The sequence below is a fragment of the Lycium barbarum genome, chromosome 12 (genome assembly GCF_019175385.1).
Source record: "Lycium barbarum isolate Lr01 chromosome 12, ASM1917538v2, whole genome shotgun sequence".
NCBI classification, from domain to species: domain Eukaryota; kingdom Viridiplantae; phylum Streptophyta; class Magnoliopsida; order Solanales; family Solanaceae; genus Lycium; species Lycium barbarum.
The window spans coordinates 100,947,160-100,964,897 of NC_083348.1; the positions used below are offsets into that span (position 1 = coordinate 100,947,160).

A 17,738-nucleotide genomic window follows, 5' to 3' on the forward strand; every position below is an offset into this window, starting at 1 on the left:
GAACAAGAAGTGGTGTATGATTGGAAGCCAGAATATTGTGACGTATGCATGAAAATTGGACACAAATGTGCCCCACCACCTAGACCTACTCAACCTAGAAGGAGGAGAAGACCTCAAAGAGCCCAACCACCTACACAAACATGGTGACAAAACCAGTAGAGGTAAATGCTGGAGTTGCTGATGTAATAGCAGAATCAAAGGGGGCAAGAACTGGAGCTGCACCTGCAGCACCTCAATTGGCGCAACATGAACATGTGGCTCAACCTTTGGAGAAACCAGTTGTTGCTTGTTCAAAATCACCTGTTCAAAATCAACAGCTACCACAGAGTCAAGTGGTACTGGTTGCACCAGGATAGGATGCTGAAAAACTGAAGGGAAAAACGGTGCCAGAGAATGTATCAACGACCTCCATGGAGGGAGTTTTTGGGTGTCCAAGAGAAGGGGAATAACTAATAGCTAGCCTACTTCCACTAGATCACGGGGGTGGCTTCTCAATATGTTAATGACTTGGCTAGTGTGGAACATTAGAGGGCTCAACAAGACATATAAATAAAAGAAGTTGAGCCTCTATATAAGAGAAAATAAAATTAAGTTTGGAGGGATTGTGGAAACCAGAGTAAAAAGTGTTAAGGTTGATGCAATGGTGAAGAAAATTATGCCAGGATGGCAGTATTTACATAACTATAATTGTGCAGCAAATGGTCGTGTATGGATTGTGTGGGATGATAGATATTATGAGGTCAAGCCTCTGGCATAAGATGCACAATTTCTCCATTGCGGAGGACATGGACTAATTGTGTCATGACTGTGGTCTATGCCTTTAATACTGCAAATCAAAGAAAACAACTATGGCTACAGTTGCAAGTGCTGACACAAAGCATCACCTCACCCTGGCTGATTTGGGGGGGGGGGGGGGGGGGGGTTAATGCTATGTTGAATGTGCAAGACCGATTTCATGGACTACCCGTCACTTCAACAAAAATCAGGGATTTTGCAGGGTGTGTTCAGAACATTATGCTAACAGAACTACCATGGAGAGGAGAGTATTATACCTGGTCAAATAAACAAAGAGGGGGTGATACAATTTGGTGTAGGTTGGATAGAGCATTAGGGCATGATGCTTCGATGATACATAATGGCACTTAACCATTGATTACAAGCGAACTCACATATCAGATCACTCTCCAGTGACACTACGCATAAGGAGGAAAGCAACAATATTAAAGTACCCTTCAAGTTCTTTAATATATGGGCTAACCATCCCAAGTTTCAAAATATAGTAGCAGCCGGCCGGGAAAAGCAAATCACAAGAGATCCAATGAGGAATGTCTAGCTGAAGTTAAAATCTCTGAGAGCTGCTTTTAAGAAGCTGAATAATAAGGAGTGAAGATTAACATTTTACTACTTCGGGAGTAAAGTTTAAAGCTTTACTATTTCACAAGTAGAGCTCAAATTTCTACTACTTTGGGAGTAGAGTTCAAAGTTTGCTACTTGAGGAGCAAATTTATGAGTTTAGTACTTCAGGAGTAAAGCATATAATATTCAGAATATTTCTTCTCAATTATTCTACCTCTTCTGGAGATGAATCATGATATTTTCACAATCAAATGCACGTTTATATTTATAGGTTTTACTACATACTATCACATTCACTTCAGAGAATAGATCTATATTTGCAACATTTATCAAAAGTTTTCATTCTTCAGGAATAAAACATAATTATCTGAATGTGCCTTAAGCATATCAAATCGTGATAGCTTATAACCTCTTTAAGATATTGCTACTCATGAGCAAATTGAGGTATACATATTTAATGTAGAGATTTTTTTTTTCTAACACATTTTCAATTGTAGCCACAATAATACATAGTGAATATTGTAACTGCTGGTGATCATACATTTCTTACAAACTCTCATTTAGCCATTAAGGGATGTGAAATTAACATCATAATCCCTAGTAATAATATTGTTCTTCCGGAACAACTTTGAGGCATGAACGGTCCAAAACCAATTAGTTTTTCATGGATCAAACGAACCAACGAATCGTATATCAGTAGCAAACTCGTGATAGTCATAAATTCTTTGTGGGCCGTCATTATTATCCATATATTACTGCCACTAAATATACTCATTGTAATTCATTATAGATACCTGGGTAATAGTCCAGATGTATGTCCATGGTCCACTTCAAACGTAGTAGTGCAACCAAGAAAGGCTTGGATTACTTTACCTGCCACCTTGATCTACCTTCTTCATAGTATGGTTTTAAACTAAATACTTGAGTGGTTCTGTCTTCTAACCATACATCTCTCGAGACCACATCAATTCTGTTAAAGTGATCAAAATTTTCTTCTTTCTAAAGACTAAAAGTGAAAATTGGTATGTTTTTATGAGCACCAATTAGCTTGGTAATAAAGCTCCTTAATAAGAAACCCACTTTGTTAACATAGAGGCAAGGAAATAATTCAAAAGTCAAAATAGAATTTTTCCTACCTTTCCACAAGTGATAAATATATCTGATGTGGAGAGGTTACAATTGTTCTAGAGAATCCACATAGACAGGTTCATTTAACCATTGAGACGAAGAGGATGTTATCTTTCCAAATTAAATGCTCAAAATAGCAAAGTCTCGTGTTGATAATGTGTTATAAAATAATATTAAGAGTACACGACACAAGAGATATAGTCAAAGAAGTTGGGAAAGAGAGAGAGATTTTTATTGCCTCTCCAATTCATCAAATGAACCTCCTATTTATAGGAGGAAAATGGTGGCCAAAAACATGATAATCGCTTGAAGGCCATGTAATGAACTTGGTGGCCAAGTAATTTCCTTGGTGACCAAGTATTCATGGTTTTCAAGTATATTAAATGGATATCCATCACTAATATTTACAACAATCTCAAAATACTTGTCAATTTATAAATCCAAGATAGAATTAATTATATTATTTTCATTTTACCCTTAAAATTATTTTGTTCTTAAAAGTAAATAATATTGATTAGTTTTAGCCTTGTTTAGGAAGAAAAATAAGGATAAACTAGTAAGAAGATATTTCTTATTTACTACAACAACATACCGAGTGAAATCCTAGAGGTGTGTTTGAGTGCTAGCTCAAGGCCTAAGCCACTAAGGCCCATTTGGACATGATTTGAAACCATGAGATGAAACCATGATTTGAAATCATATTTGGATATGCAATTTGGATTTCTTAAGTTGTATTTTTTCTTATAGACATAAAAACTCACAAGTTGTGAAAACTATCAAAATATTCTCAATTCTTATACAAATGAGCAAGTCATAGTTCATAACAAAATTAATGCTTCTAGAAGACTTTTCTAAAAAATACAACATCAATTGATTAAACTTTAGTTCAATAAAAAAAAAAATTTAATATGAACAGTAATGTAACTACTCTCTTTAATAGTATAATCCTCACACATGGTAGACATAAATAAAGGTTGGTAAATGGTTAGTGGGAGTTATTGTTAAAAATATCTACCAACTTATGGTTTTTTTTTTTTTTACAAAATATAAACTTATGGGTCAAGTTTTATATTAAAATTTTTTGAAACCATGGGTTGAAACCCCAAATCATGCCTTTTTGGATGATTTGGGATTTCAAACCATGGTTTGAGATGATTTCAGATCATGATTTCAAATCGCATGTCCAAACGCCTACTAAGGCAAATGCTTGAGGCTCTCAAATTTTTTGGCCCCTTTTTTTATATTCATTTATTGATAATAGGTTCTATTACTAAAAAAAAAATCAAAAGTTATTTACTTTTTTAGTTCATTTTTACGTGTTCACTATACTAAAAATTATATTTTACTTTTACATATCCAATTTAGCATATTAAGCATTTTTTCTTATTTTTTTACCTTTAACATCAACTACTCATTCACAAGAACTTTTTGAAATACCAATATTCATGAGTATTATAATAAAATATGCACTTCATTTAGTATTTCTTAAAAAAGTACGAAGTGTATTATGGACAAGTAAAAGTGAACATAGGAAATAATATGTTAAGGTAAAAGTTAGAAGGTTTTTATAAAAATGTAAAAGAGAATTGTTTTAGCCATGTAATCGATTTATATCGGCAATTGCAAAAAAGAAAAATAAGTTGAAACAAAAAATTAGTAAACAAAGACCATTGAAATAAAAATATATTTGAAAGGTTTTTTAGTTCAAAAAAGTAACTTAAAGCCTCGTAATAATATTTTGCTTTAGGCCACCAACTCTGTTAAGTCGTCTCTGAGTGTATGCAGACCTTGTCCCTATCTTGAAAGGTAGAGAGACTATTTTCGAAAATACTTTTTCTTATAATTTCTTAGAAAGGAAACATGACAACTAAAATGTGCCAACAAACCTTGTACTCTTAACACTTAATTAATAGTATATGCTACTTTTCTCTTGACCAAAAAGAAAAGAATCACTTGAATCCCGAAACTTCTTTTGATATATTGTAATTAACCCGGCAGGCTTTAGGAACCAACTGCACATTAAAGGTGTTGTTGAAGTTACTCATAGGCTTTGACTGAAATAAATGTTCATAATTAGATCCATTTCATGTAGAATTTTATATTTCTTCATTTTAAAATAAAATATTCTAAAATGTTTGATGCTATGTCATTAATAATATTACTTTGTTAAATTTTGTAATTTTTAATATTTAAATTTCATTAAATATTAAATATTACTTTGTATTAAACTTGTTTTATAATTATGACCTTAATGTTTTTACACTATCACTAATATCATATATAAACTTAATAAGTATCTTAACGGACAATAAACTATCACAGGTGAAATATATGGTTAGTTCACAGTGATACATTCAGCTACTAGCTATTAGAACCCCATAACACTAAAATTACTTAGGGATGAGAATAACTCAATGATATTGGTGGGGAATATCTACATCATTTCAGGATGACCTTGAACTGTCATTAAGTAGTTCTCATCATATACGTGTGTATTATTAGGTAGGATATTTATCTAATGGTTGCACGATGACTTTTGTTACTTTTAGGGTGATGATGCGTTCGGTTTTTCGGTTTATCAAATTTCGGTTTAGCTATTTCGGGTTCGGTTTTTTGAAGGTGGACACCGAACACCAAACCAAACTAGTTCGGTTCGGTTCTTTCGGTTTCGGTTTTTTAAAGTTCGGTTCGGTTTGGGTTTTTTGATATAATATTAGAAGAGATTCCATTGACACTAATTCATATTCTCAAAAGCAATAAAACATAAAACTGATAAATTGAAATCAAAATCAAACAAACAGGATACACAAGAACAGAAAACTATAATCATGACATAGGATTACTAGGTGTTATATACATACCGTAAGAATAATTAAGAAGACACATAAAAGACATACATTAATCCTAAAGAGACATCTTAGTTACCTTTCTTTGTTAAGGATATTTGATTTTTTTTCAATTGAAGTGAAAAATTAGGGATACAAATGCAAAAGAGGACTTATTACAATTGAGATTTTTTTGCTTTAAACTTAATGGGTCTGGACTATTTTAATTTTTTTTTTTGGGTAATGTATTAAATTTCGGTGCGCGTTCGGTTTTTCGGTTCGGTTTTATCAAACTTCAGTTCGGCTATTTCGGTTTCAATTTTTTTACGGTGGACACCAAACACCGAACCAAACTAGTTCGGTTCAGTTCGGTTTGTTGAAGTTTCGATTCGGTTCGGTTCGATTTTTCGGTATTTATGCCCAGCCCTAGATGATACTCGATGAGTCAAAAATGAACTCTGATTAAAACGTTTAATCGTGGATGAAACCAACAAGACATATTGGACAATAATAAATCATAACAGATAATATATAGTCTCTATAATTTGTATACATTGCCCAGCATCCATGAAATATAATGTACAAGAGTTTGAAAAAAAAAGGTAATATGCAGGTATCACCTCAATTATGTGAGTTAAATCTCTCAAACTTAGATAGAAAACTCAGAAGTAATTAGTGCAGGATAATTAAGTCACCACGAGCACTTATTAGACAAACCGTCAAACTTCTAGGTGGATTTTATTATTATGTCATAGTTTCACATCCATTGGTAAAGCATCCACAATATTTACTTACAGTCTTACACTAGAGTAGAGGCATATATAATACTACTAATCGAATACTTCATCCCACTTTAAGAAAAAGCCACCAGAACTATGCTGTGATATTTGAAGCAGCTTGAAAAGCTTGGATGAAGCTTTCTGGAGGTTGGCCACCACTCAACTGGTACTTGCCATTTAACTGCCGAATATAATTGCTTAGTAATTTCTTATCGCGAATTAACAAATCGAAAGTGCTTATGGAACAATGTGCTAAATTGCGTTTACATACCACAAAATGTGGGACGCCTGATATATTTGACGAGTATTGCTGAAGCTCTTCATTCACCTAAACATACCCAAAAACAACAAAGTTTACTTTAGATAATAAAATTGTGATCTATTCTAATGCTGAGCCAACCCGGGACAGACTCTCGAGTTGACTATTGAATAAAAGTTGTGAAACATACCTCTTTTAGCCCATTGTTGGGATCCTCAAGGAAGTCAGCTGCTCCTTCTACACCGACCTTTCTTGCAGCTTCTATAAGAAATTCCCTTCAAGTCGAGAGTCAAAATACTGTCACTTTAGACTCTAAATAACACCTTCTATACCAACTATGTCAACCATATTTATTACGTAAAACACTAAAATTAGGAAAAATGGTTATCGACAAGTGATGCATCGCTGTAATGATTAATATCATAGTTGTAATCAACACTGATGACATCTTACTATCTGAAGCAAAAGCCTGAAACCAATGAATTGCAACAAGTTTCTTCTTAGCCTGACCTCAACACTAATACTAAAAGAAAAAAGGCGAAAAACAGAGAAAGAAGCGAAAAACAAAAAGAAAGAAACCGATTTTGTTAATTAGGAACGGTTAATTAAAGATCATTTCGTGAGCTGGAAATCACCAGGAAAAGCTCATAGTGACTTTTATTCGCTTGTAAGCAATAGGCTCAGTTAAATATCGGTGTTGGTCACTGAGCCGAGGGGATTACAAGGAAGAAACTTAAAAATCCCTGCTCGTGAATCATTCACAAAAGTCAGGAGAAAGATCCAATAGAAAGGTAAAGGAAAAGAAAATTAAATTTCGGCACTGCTTATCAGAGGTATGCTAATGCAACTAATCTCAAGGAAAAAAAGGCACTAACCTGTCACCTATATACCTTCCCTGTGTGAAATAGCCAAGAAAAAGCTCCTCAGCAAGATTATTTTGCTTGACAAACCCCTGTCGTCCTGCGAAATATAGTAGTCTGTGGCTGTCCAGACTACTTCCGCTGCATACGCAAAACAAATCAACTATTTTTGTAACACAAAAGTCTTTTAAACTTCACAGTTTTGGCAAACCAGCGACAGACTATTCTGACTTACGTAAGTCCTGACATGTTATATTCCAGTCCAAGTCCCTTAAACACCTGCATGATTTTGAAAAGGCTGAAATATAGTGATTCACACGGTAGGCAACTTTTCAAGACATGTTGTTTGGGCAACAAGAGAAAAGATGAAAATACAAACCTCTGACATTCTTGACATCATTTGTTCAGAGCGAGGTCCGAACTTATTTCTGTAGTAATCTTTCTTGTTAACACCTTCTTTAGGCGCAGAAGGGTTGAGAAGAAAGGGATGCCACCTAATCTACAAAACAAAAAAATTACCAGTGAAAATAGAGGAACAAGTCGAAAAGGAAGTGCAGATAACAGAAGCAAATGGCACCTCAAAATTATACTGATTGTTGGTTAACGCCATAGCTTTATCAAGGTTTTTTTTCCCCACAAAGCACCAGGGACACACAGTATCCGAACTGATATCAATTCGGATAATCTTCTTCCCACTGTTGGTGGCCATTGATCGATGCAGGAACCTGATTAGATACATTCAGAAACAAGTCGTCTTAACTAGCCTCATACCATTCTTCTGTTATACGGGATAAATCTTTTACTATAATTAAGTGCAGATCCCATCACTTAGATTATTTTTCACTTCATTTATCCTGTGGCCCGGACACGAGATGGATAAAAGTGGAAGCTCTGGCTGTGTTTGGTATGAAGGTAAATGTTTTCTTTGGAAATTGTTTTTCCCGAAAATAAGTTATTTCTTACTTATTTTTTCATGTTTGGTAAGTAAGGAGCAAATGTTGTCCCAAAAACTTTTGTATACAATCTAGGCAAACAATATGGGGGATCAGGTGGGGCATAGGGGGTGTAGGAATGGGGAAGAGCCAATCAATGAGGAATGTCATTTATGAGACTTGCTTTCCCTACTTCCATTAGAGAAGTCACTTTTTGAACCAAACACGACAAAATTGGAAAACATTTTCCAGAAATGCTTTCCTCCATACCAAACAGACCCTCTATCTTACCATCTGAGTTTAGATTCACCCCTCCCAATCTGTCCAACCTTGTATGAGAGATTGGAGATTTTGATACCACTGAATCTAAATTTACTGGATATCTATTGTATGAAGCACGAAGCTTGAGACGGTAATAATTGATTTACTCGTCTAAAAGAAGGAAAATAGAATTGGCTAAGCTGACATTAAAATCGATTCTAGCTTAATGTCTTTGATCTTTAATCATTTGTTCGGTAATATGAATTCAGCTAGCCGATTTCAAAACTTACATGAATTAAAGAAAGATGAAGAAAATCTCAAGAGCCCCAATTCCAATCCCCAAGAAAACTGTTAACTACTGAAATTCCCAGCTTAATAAACTAATCCACCAAAATAAATTTCTAGAGAACAGAACAGCAAGAACATATTTACACTTAAAAAATTGTCTATTTGGCAACAAATTCACCATAGAAAATCTAAATGAAATTCTGATATAACATAGGAAAAGCATATCCGGTGAAGCACGTTATTTAAAGCAAATAGTGAGAAACTGGCAAATTTAAAACGACTAGTTTAGGAGAAAGCCTTACCTCGGGGAAATTGGGAATTTTCGTAGACTCAATGAAAGCATATAAATTTGCAAAGACTTTTTCGGTCCAAAACTAAAATCACGTCTTCTCCTGGTATTCTTCTTAGATATTAAAAAAAAAAAAAAGAGTAGTGGTTGGTGTGGAAATGGCTTTAGGAAATTTAAAATCTACGCTGTGTACTTCGAACTTATGTTAACCACCGTTTGGTGATCAGTTGTTTTAAGTAATTAAAACCAAATCTATATCTATATCTATAAAAGAGGAGACGTATATAAATATTTATTTGTTCTATAAATATTCATAATATATGTTAGAAAGAAAAAAGTCATAATATTCAAAAAGGAAAATTAGAAAAAAGGTTAACAATTTAGAGAAGAAAAAGGTACTTAAAAGGTTCAATTGAGACAGAGGGGTCGGGGGATGTCAACATATTGTTCAAAGTTGGACAAAGTTGTTTGAAGTTTAAAGGAGAATTGAAGGGGTAATATGATTTTTACCCATAAAAACTAATATGATATAATTTTGAGCAATAGATAAAATAAAAATGATAAAACTACTATTAAATGACTAAGAAAAAAACCTAGCACTCTATATCATCCAGTCTTTTCTAATTTTATAGAAATTTTGTTATTAAGTATTGTACATTGCATTAATAAATAAGATGACAATTGAAATACTACAATTTATCATAACTATAATTTTTAATATTTTTCGCGCATCGCGCGGGTACGAATACTAGTATCTTTTGTAATAAATAGACTCAAATTAAAATAAGGTAATTTCCGCTATATTTTGGTTTCCTTGATCAATATAAACCGACAAATAAGTAAATTCTATAATATCTCATTCCTTATTCATCTCGTGACTTTTCAAGTCAAAAGCAACTAAATGATAAGTATTTTCTCCATTGAAGCTTAAGGTGACGGTTAATTAATAACGCGATGTAAAAATGTTGAGATTATGATATATTAGATTAATTTTCATCAAAGCGTGAGTTCGTGTCCAATAATTACTTGACGAGTAGATTGGTTCTATGACCTATTATAAACGTTATTTTAATTATATTACTTTATCGAGAAAATATCAATAAATAACACACATTAGATATTTTAGGATCATTTTATTCAATTCAAATTATACTAATCATATAGATATCATTTCTTCTTATTGTGTAAATATTATACTCCGTCTCTAATACGCCATCCATCCCACATATAACGCAGGTTGACTAGTACAAGATTTAATTTTCTATTAGAATCATAATCTAAAATATGCAAGAACATTTGTGTTTATACAGATAGTACTTATTTATTAAGAATAAAACAAAATTTTCAATTACATTATTTTTAAATTTAGAAAGTATCCTGTATATATTAAAGTCCAATTAGAAATTAGACGTATTTAAAGGTCTAGAAAAATCGGTTCCTGTCATCCGTCAACTCCCAATTTCTTTGGAGCTCAAAACAGTAACCTTAGATTCTTCAATATTTCGCGGACATAATTTCAACCCCCTTTTTTAAGTTGTTCGTACTTACTGTTTCATCTATTATTACCTTGTTTTCTTTCAAAGTCAAAGATAATTTCTTTTGTAGTTTGTGATTCATTTTCTTGATAGTTTAAATTAAATGGATATTGATGAAATATTTGGGGAGTCTAAGGCGGTGAGTCTGACAAACAAGAGTGCTATTTACGTTTGGGGTTACAACCATTCGGGTCAAACGGGTCGGAGATGTAAAGAGAGGAGTTTAAGGATACCAAAGCAACTTCCTCCAGAGTTATTTGGATGCCCAGCTGGTGCTAATTCACGTTGGTTGGATATTGCTTGTGGGAGAGAACACACTGCTGCTGTTGCCTCTGATGGATCCCTTTTTACATGGGGTTTGCCCTTTATTTCCTTCATTTTTAGTATCCATCTTTTTTGGCTGTGAGGTTACTTGATCATTTACAAGCTTTGCCGTATTTTTTTTTTTTCTTTTTCTTTTTCTTGGATCATATCATTTTTTCATAGATTGTGTGGAATGAAGAAAGAAACCTTAGTCTTTAGTTTGATCAGGCTACCATTGGATCTGGCAAGCAACAAATAAATTTATGGATCAAAATTGTCTAAGAAAGAGTTGATATCTCAGATGGTCATTCCACTAATAGTTATGACCTCAAAAAGTCACTGTCTTTGTTGAAGGAAATTGGAATCAAGAAGAAAGGTGACTTTCTAAGATAATAACTATTAGTTGAGTGACCGTCTCAGAAATAAACCCCAGTTTTCAACAATGCTGTACCCCAAGAATGTGCGAATTATTTGGATACAAAGCCAACTTTTGTTTTTTCTCTTATGTTTCTTTTGTGGTCTTAATGTCATCCCACAAACTAAAACTTTCTGGAAGGCAGGAGCAGAGAGCATTTTATCGGTGATATATGTATGGATTACCTGGATATCCCGTTGACAAAATATTCAGGTGTGGGTTGAGAGAAACTAGGAAGTTTGGAGTATAGATGATGATGATAGCAAATCTTCTATTGGCTTCTTCCAAAGGAATGATGAGTTCTCATGTAAACCATGGTATCATTTAGTTTTTCCTGAATGTAGTTTAATCCTCTTCGGCTGGTCAGCCATTTGCTATAAGTTGTGCCTTTAAAAGCCATCACCCTATTCTCACTGATAACAAGAAAAGTCATTGCACTATTTTGTTGGTAAAAAGTCATTGCACTATTTTGTTGGTCATTTACTGTGTTTCTTTATTAATCTTGCTATGGTTTCGTGTATTTTCTACCCATGTAATTTCCTTGGTGTAGTAGTTGTTTTATATTCCTTTATTCAAAAGATATGGTGCAAAGTAGACGTCACCACTTTATGCGTTTTAAGTTGATATTAAACAGTTCATTTTACTTGTAAAGTTCACCTCTTTTGGAAGAACCTAGACTTTTAATTACTATTAGACAAGTGATTTCAGAAGTCTGATCCTGCTTTTGTTTGTGGACATGTTTTTTTTTTTTTTTTTTTTTTTTTTTTGTATAAGAGAGGTGTATATATTTCATTGCAACATGAAATAATTTATAGAACACTCCTAATTTTTAAACTTTCAAACAGGAGCTAACGAGTTTGGTCAGCTGGGTGATGGAACTGAAAGTGCTAGGAAGCATCCCAAGGAAGTGAATCAATTACAATCTGAATTTGTTATTAGTGTTTCATGTGGAGCACATTGTACTGCTGCTATTGCAGAACCACGTGAAAAAGATGGTACCATGTCAGCTCGGAGACTTTGGGTCTGGGGACAGAACCAGGTCAGTCTCACAAAAACCTTCAGATTCAACAGCTACCTTGTTTATTTGAGGTCACAATTTGTTTGCCCATGTTATTCTATGCAGGGATCCAACTACCCACGACTCTTTTGGGGTGCCTTTGCTCCTTCTACGGTACCAACTCTGTCTTGAGAATTAATTTTGGTGGACATATCTCTGTTTCTCATGAAAATGTGTCACCTCTGTGTGGTACGAGTGGGGCATAACCATTTATCTAGCCACATTTATGTTATTAGCAGTTTTACCTTTTCCTGAATTCTCTATCTAATCTATGCCCACATTTTTTTTGTTAAGAAGTTGCTTTCCATACAAAAGCAAGGTTTTTATTGGGTTGAGGCCTAGGTTTGTTCAAGTTCTAAATAGTATTAACCTTATCCGCAAACAGATGTACGTTTGATATTCCGCAAACAGATCTATGATTCTATTTGTATATATTGCGTGCAAATATCTATCATGTATACAGATATACATGTATAACTTATATACTTTGGTTATTACGTGCAAATGATGTAATTCTGGATTTCTTTATACAAGAAGTGACTTGACAATTCGCAGTGTGCAACAAATTTTCTGATACTTGCATGCTCTTTCAATTCATTCAGGTTATTCGCCAAGTTTCTTGTGGTGCTGTTCATGTTGTAGCTCTATCAGAAGAAGGGTTACTACAAGCTTGGGGTAATTTGCACATTCTTAATTCACCTTTATATACCATTCTATGCTTAACATATCCTCTCAGTAATTTTAATGAAGTCGGTGCGCATATGTGTATGGATCCCTGCATGTGATTTTTAGTTTTATGTGTGCATTCTCTATCAGGTTACACAGCCTTATGTATTAATGAAAATTTTGTCACTGCTCTGGTAAAGCAGGCTATAATGAATATGGTCAGCTTGGCAGAGGTGTTACATCTGAAGGCCTTCAAGGCCCTCGTGTAATTAATGGATATGCTAAATTTCTTGATGAAGCCCCTGAACTTGTGAAGATTACCCAAGTGTCATGCGGGGAGTACCATACTGCAGCTATATCAGAGAAAGGCGAGGTGTAAGTGTTCATTGGACCTTTCTTGATGGAGATAAGTTTTTATGGTTATCCGCATGGCACAAGTGGAGGTGGATGTCAGGGAAAATAAACCAGAAAGATACACACTACTTGATTTGCAGGATTTGTTTTGCCCATTTGTGAAACTTCTCTTATTTTCTTTTGAATCATTGAAGTTGCCTGGCCCCTGCTGAAATATTACAATTGCAAAATCTATCATGGCTTCTGGTTTTTATTATAGGATTTTGTTAGACAGTCATTGCTAAGAAGATTCCTAGAAAATACCCCATTTAACTACCCACCACTACCATAAACACACACACACATACAAAAAAGGAAGAGATAGAGCAGTGAGAAATCCTCCACAGTAGAACAAATTTACATGTTAAAAGCTGTAGAAGGTCAGAAAGAGCCATCATGCATTCGCGTGAATGCACTGAAAACTCCAAAGCTTACTTAATTCTTCTGTTTACATGGTTAGGCTCTTTCAGGTTTTGGTTATTGCGATTTCCTATTTAAGCAGGAATCATTATCACGAAGCTCTTTGAGATAATAATTTTCCTTCCAAAAGGACCCTTAATAATATTGTACTATCATTTGCTTATGCTATAGTAAAACTAAGTTCTCTTTCTCGCTTGTTCTTTCTTATGCTGGTACGAATATATGGTAAAAATTGAACTTTTCTTGTGCTATGACTCCCTGCTCTCCTGAAAACCCCTAACCAGAAGCCAATACCAACCCTTTCCCATTTTGGTTCCTTGGTGATACTCTTGCCACTAGTGCAACTTCACTTATCATGGTAAAATTTAAACTTTTTGAGTCATTGTGGGTCTGAGTTAATCATTGACCCTCATATCAAATGAATAACAAGCTTCACAATATGTATCTTCATGATGGCCTGCCATCTTTCTGCTATACCCCTCATTAACCTTTTAGGACTTAACAACCCACAGGGCTTGTGGATTAAAGCTGATATAATTGTTCTGAGCCTCTTTTTGTTTGATTTCTTAATCACATATTTCATTGGAATGTTTGCTTTCATTTAGTGCCTCTTTTATACTGATACATGCAGACTTATTTTTTTTATCATTTTGACTAACTACAGCTATACTTGGGGATTGGGGAGCATGGGACAACTTGGCCATTGTTCCCTTCAGTCAGGTGACAAGGAACTTTTACCTAGGCGTGTAGTTGCCCTTGATGGCATAATTATAAAAGAAGTTGCCTGTGGTGGTGTTCACAGCTGTGCTGTTACTGCAAAAGGGGCTCTTTATGCTTGGGGTGGAGGTCAGGCTGGGCAATTGGGAGTTGGGCCCTTAAATGGATTCTTTTCATGCAAGCTCAATGAATCTGATATGATGCTCCGAAATATACCAGTGCTGGTTGTTCCAGATGGTGTGCAACTTGTTGCTTGTGGGCATTCACACACACTTATTTCTGCTAAAGATGGACGAATACATGGATGGGGTTATAACTGCTATGGTCAAGCGGCTAATGAGAAGTCTACATATGCCTGGTATCCATCACCGGTTGATTGGTAAGATTCGTGAGAGCTATTGCTTGACTAGACGTTAGAAATCTTTTCATACAAAATCATTTTTTATTGGGAATTTTTTCATATTTTACCCGGGGGCCGAAATTAATTGCGGGCAGTAGCCAAAATATACAAAACATATACACTGGTTATGTATATTATAGGTATATCTTGTGTATACAATATGTATATTTATACTTAATATACAAAATCTATACATTTTCTGGCTATTATTTTCTTGAGCGGTCCAAAAATGTAAATTATCCCTTTCTTATTTAAGTACATTTTATTCAGGTGCGTTGGGGAGGTCCGGAAATTGGCTGCTGGTGGTGGACATTCAGCAGTGTTGACTGATGCATGTTCGCTGAAGGAGCTGTGTGAGTTTCAGCTTGCAGAAACGGTGAATCTGTCCAATGCTTCAGAGGTTGAGGATGTCGCCTCACGAACAGGAGCTGATGCTTTAGCACGGCTTTGTGAAAGATTGAGGTAGAAATTTTAGTGAAGCATGTATACTCCTCAAACTTTGCAGGCACTTTAGATGTTCAAAACCTGTCTTGTTATAAAAAATTTCGTTGCTTCCCCTCATTCCCCCCCTCCTTTTGTCGTGCTCTATATAGCCATTAATTGAATATATTTATTGATTTTGTTATTATTATTGTTTTGGCATTTGCAGGGAGCATTACTTCAATGATGATGAGTTTGGTCCGTGAAATCATCGATGGTGTTAATGTGTAATATTACTTATTCACCCATTGGGATTGATTCTTGAATTCATGTAATACAATAAAGAAAACTAGTGTCTTTATTTCTTCATTGAATAATGTATTCTCCTTTCTGGAGCTGGTGTGGTGCTGCACTATGTAAGTTGGTCGGTTTTGTACTTTGAAATGAATTGTATATTGTAATTGAAAACATGTACATTTAACCAAACATTAAACTAGTTAAGAAAGTCCGAGTAAACTCTGTTTTAACTTCGTTCCTCTTCCCTTTCATTCAGTACGTTATATCAACTAGAGTGACTGTTTGTGGTATTGTAAATTGTAATTGCTATTTAGCTAGAGTGCTCCTTAGTGATAAATTTGAATCAATTCGTTCGAATGGGAATATTTATCTTTTGGTACTTTGAAGTTTTATTATATTTCTTCGGCCAAATAACTGGAGTACTTTTAAATCGATATCAGTTTGTTGGAGTTAAAACACTTTGGCACTTTGGAAGCTAGCGAACAATTAATAAATTGTACTCCAAGAACAATTAGTTTTCAACCTGAATTTTCACATATCATATTTTTGTGTCCATATTTGCAGCCGACGATGAAGTATATTTTTGGACGCATGAACACTTTCTGCAGGATAAAAGGACTTAAAACTTCTTATCATTTCTTTAGATTTGAAACATAATAGCACAGTTTTTCCACGCCTGCAGATTGACAGTCCACCCGAATCCAAAACAAAAACGGAGAATCAAACAAATATAGTTTGGGTCACCATTAAGTATTTAATAATTAATGCCTCGAGAGCGTATTTTCGGAATGGTGTAGAAAGTTTTATCATTTTAAAATTGTTATAAAAAATCAAAGGGAAGTGACCGTGATATATATCCAAAATCATAAGGATGATTAGTGTTATAAAGCTAAATTAGTTTATCAATATAATCAGAGTCCGGAGCCTAAAGGGCACAAAAATACACAAAATAAACCAAAAGGGGGCTGCCTTCCACCATATACCAAAAGGGGTATAACGTGGAGGGGCTAACGTTATACCCCAATTTTTTTTTCGAATTGTCAAAAAAAAAAAAAAAAATTAATGGTATAACGTGGATCAGTCCACGTTATACAATATATATATATATATATATATATATATATATATATATATATATATATATAGTGTAAATCGTGCGCTGTCCACCAATCTGAGATAATATTTATCGGAACCGGTACAAGTGAAGGAATTCCACGAGTGAGCTCCGTCACTAACCCCTTGAAGACTTGTCCTGTAAGCCTGAGAAACCTAAATGCTGCATCCTTATTTATACTAATTGTTAAGAGTACTTTCGATTAAAATAATTGATTAAACTATATGAAATTCTTTTAATGTCCTGTTATAGGTGTGCACTAAAGCTACTGAACCGGGTAACAGAAATAGGAGAATGAACGCTGGCATCCTTGTTCGCCATACCAGGCCCTCTGGCAACTGTAACATTCTTATAGATGTCGGCAAGTATGTTCTCTAGACTTTTAGATCTTGATTGCTTGTGAATGCTTTTATTTTTCAGTTAATTTTCCGGAGACTATATTATGAGATAACTCATAATCTTACTGATGTTGTTTAATTCGGAATGGGGACAGTATTTTGAATTGTTCAATCAAGTTAATTGGTTCATCCTGATTCAACTGTAATCTTATGTGGGTATATATATTGTGTATCAAGAACAAAAAAAATGCGGATATGGTCGAATGGTAAAATTTCTCTCCATCTTTGCTAAACCTTAAAGTTTTCGAGAAAAAAATGATCAATTGTGGGAAAAACAAAAATCATTAGGTTCTAATTCTTATTGTTTCCTGCTTATGGATAGGCCGTTTCTACTTGACTTCATATGTTACTTTTTTTTTTTTTTGTCTGACAATTCGAAAAAATTTGGAGTATAACGTTGGCCCCTCCACGTTATACCCCTTTTGGTATATAGTGGAAGGCAGCCCCCCTTTTGGTTTATTTTGTGTATTTTTGTGCCCTTTAGGCTCCAGACTCAATATATCATCCCCTTTGAGGGAACATTTGACGGTGTAACATCATCAGAATAATGCAACCTGAAACAACAAATAACTATCTATAGTATTCCTGATTCCATAACATAAAAAATCAATTAAACAACCTGCGCT

The 17,738-nt window shown here is 34.4% G+C and overlaps 2 protein-coding genes across 4 annotated transcripts; one reads left to right on the forward strand and one right to left on the reverse strand.

Annotated features, from left to right (window-relative positions):
- Positions 1–6,013: 6,013 nt before the first annotated feature.
- On the reverse strand, positions 6,014–9,198 carry LOC132623262 (uncharacterized). Its single transcript, XM_060337993.1, has 8 exons — positions 8,991–9,198; positions 7,785–7,932; positions 7,587–7,706; positions 7,443–7,486; positions 7,223–7,348; positions 6,538–6,622; positions 6,360–6,416; positions 6,014–6,269 (listed from the first exon to the last, which is right to left on the reverse strand). Exons 1-8 carry the CDS (start codon positions 9,029–9,031, stop codon positions 6,183–6,185), a joined length of 708 nt encoding a protein of 235 aa, XP_060193976.1. The 5' UTR covers positions 9,032–9,198; the 3' UTR covers positions 6,014–6,182.
- Positions 9,199–10,383: 1,185 nt separating this feature from the next.
- On the forward strand, positions 10,384–15,830 carry LOC132622041 (ultraviolet-B receptor UVR8). 3 transcript variants are annotated; one of them, XM_060336554.1, is made up of 9 exons: positions 10,729–10,868; positions 11,376–11,547; positions 12,076–12,269; positions 12,354–12,401; positions 12,890–12,962; positions 13,157–13,328; positions 14,431–14,862; positions 15,154–15,345; positions 15,533–15,830. In XM_060336554.1, exons 2-9 carry the CDS (start codon positions 11,481–11,483, stop codon positions 15,567–15,569), a joined length of 1,215 nt encoding a protein of 404 aa, XP_060192537.1. In that variant the 5' UTR covers positions 10,729–10,868; positions 11,376–11,480; the 3' UTR covers positions 15,570–15,830. The 3 variants fall into 3 exon arrangements, with proteins under 3 accessions (XP_060192536.1, XP_060192537.1, XP_060192538.1); XM_060336555.1 differs by having other exon boundaries at positions 10,753–10,868; positions 11,372–11,547; XM_060336553.1 differs by lacking the exon at positions 11,376–11,547 and having other exon boundaries at positions 10,384–10,868.
- The last annotated feature ends 1,908 nt before the right edge of the window (positions 15,831–17,738 follow it).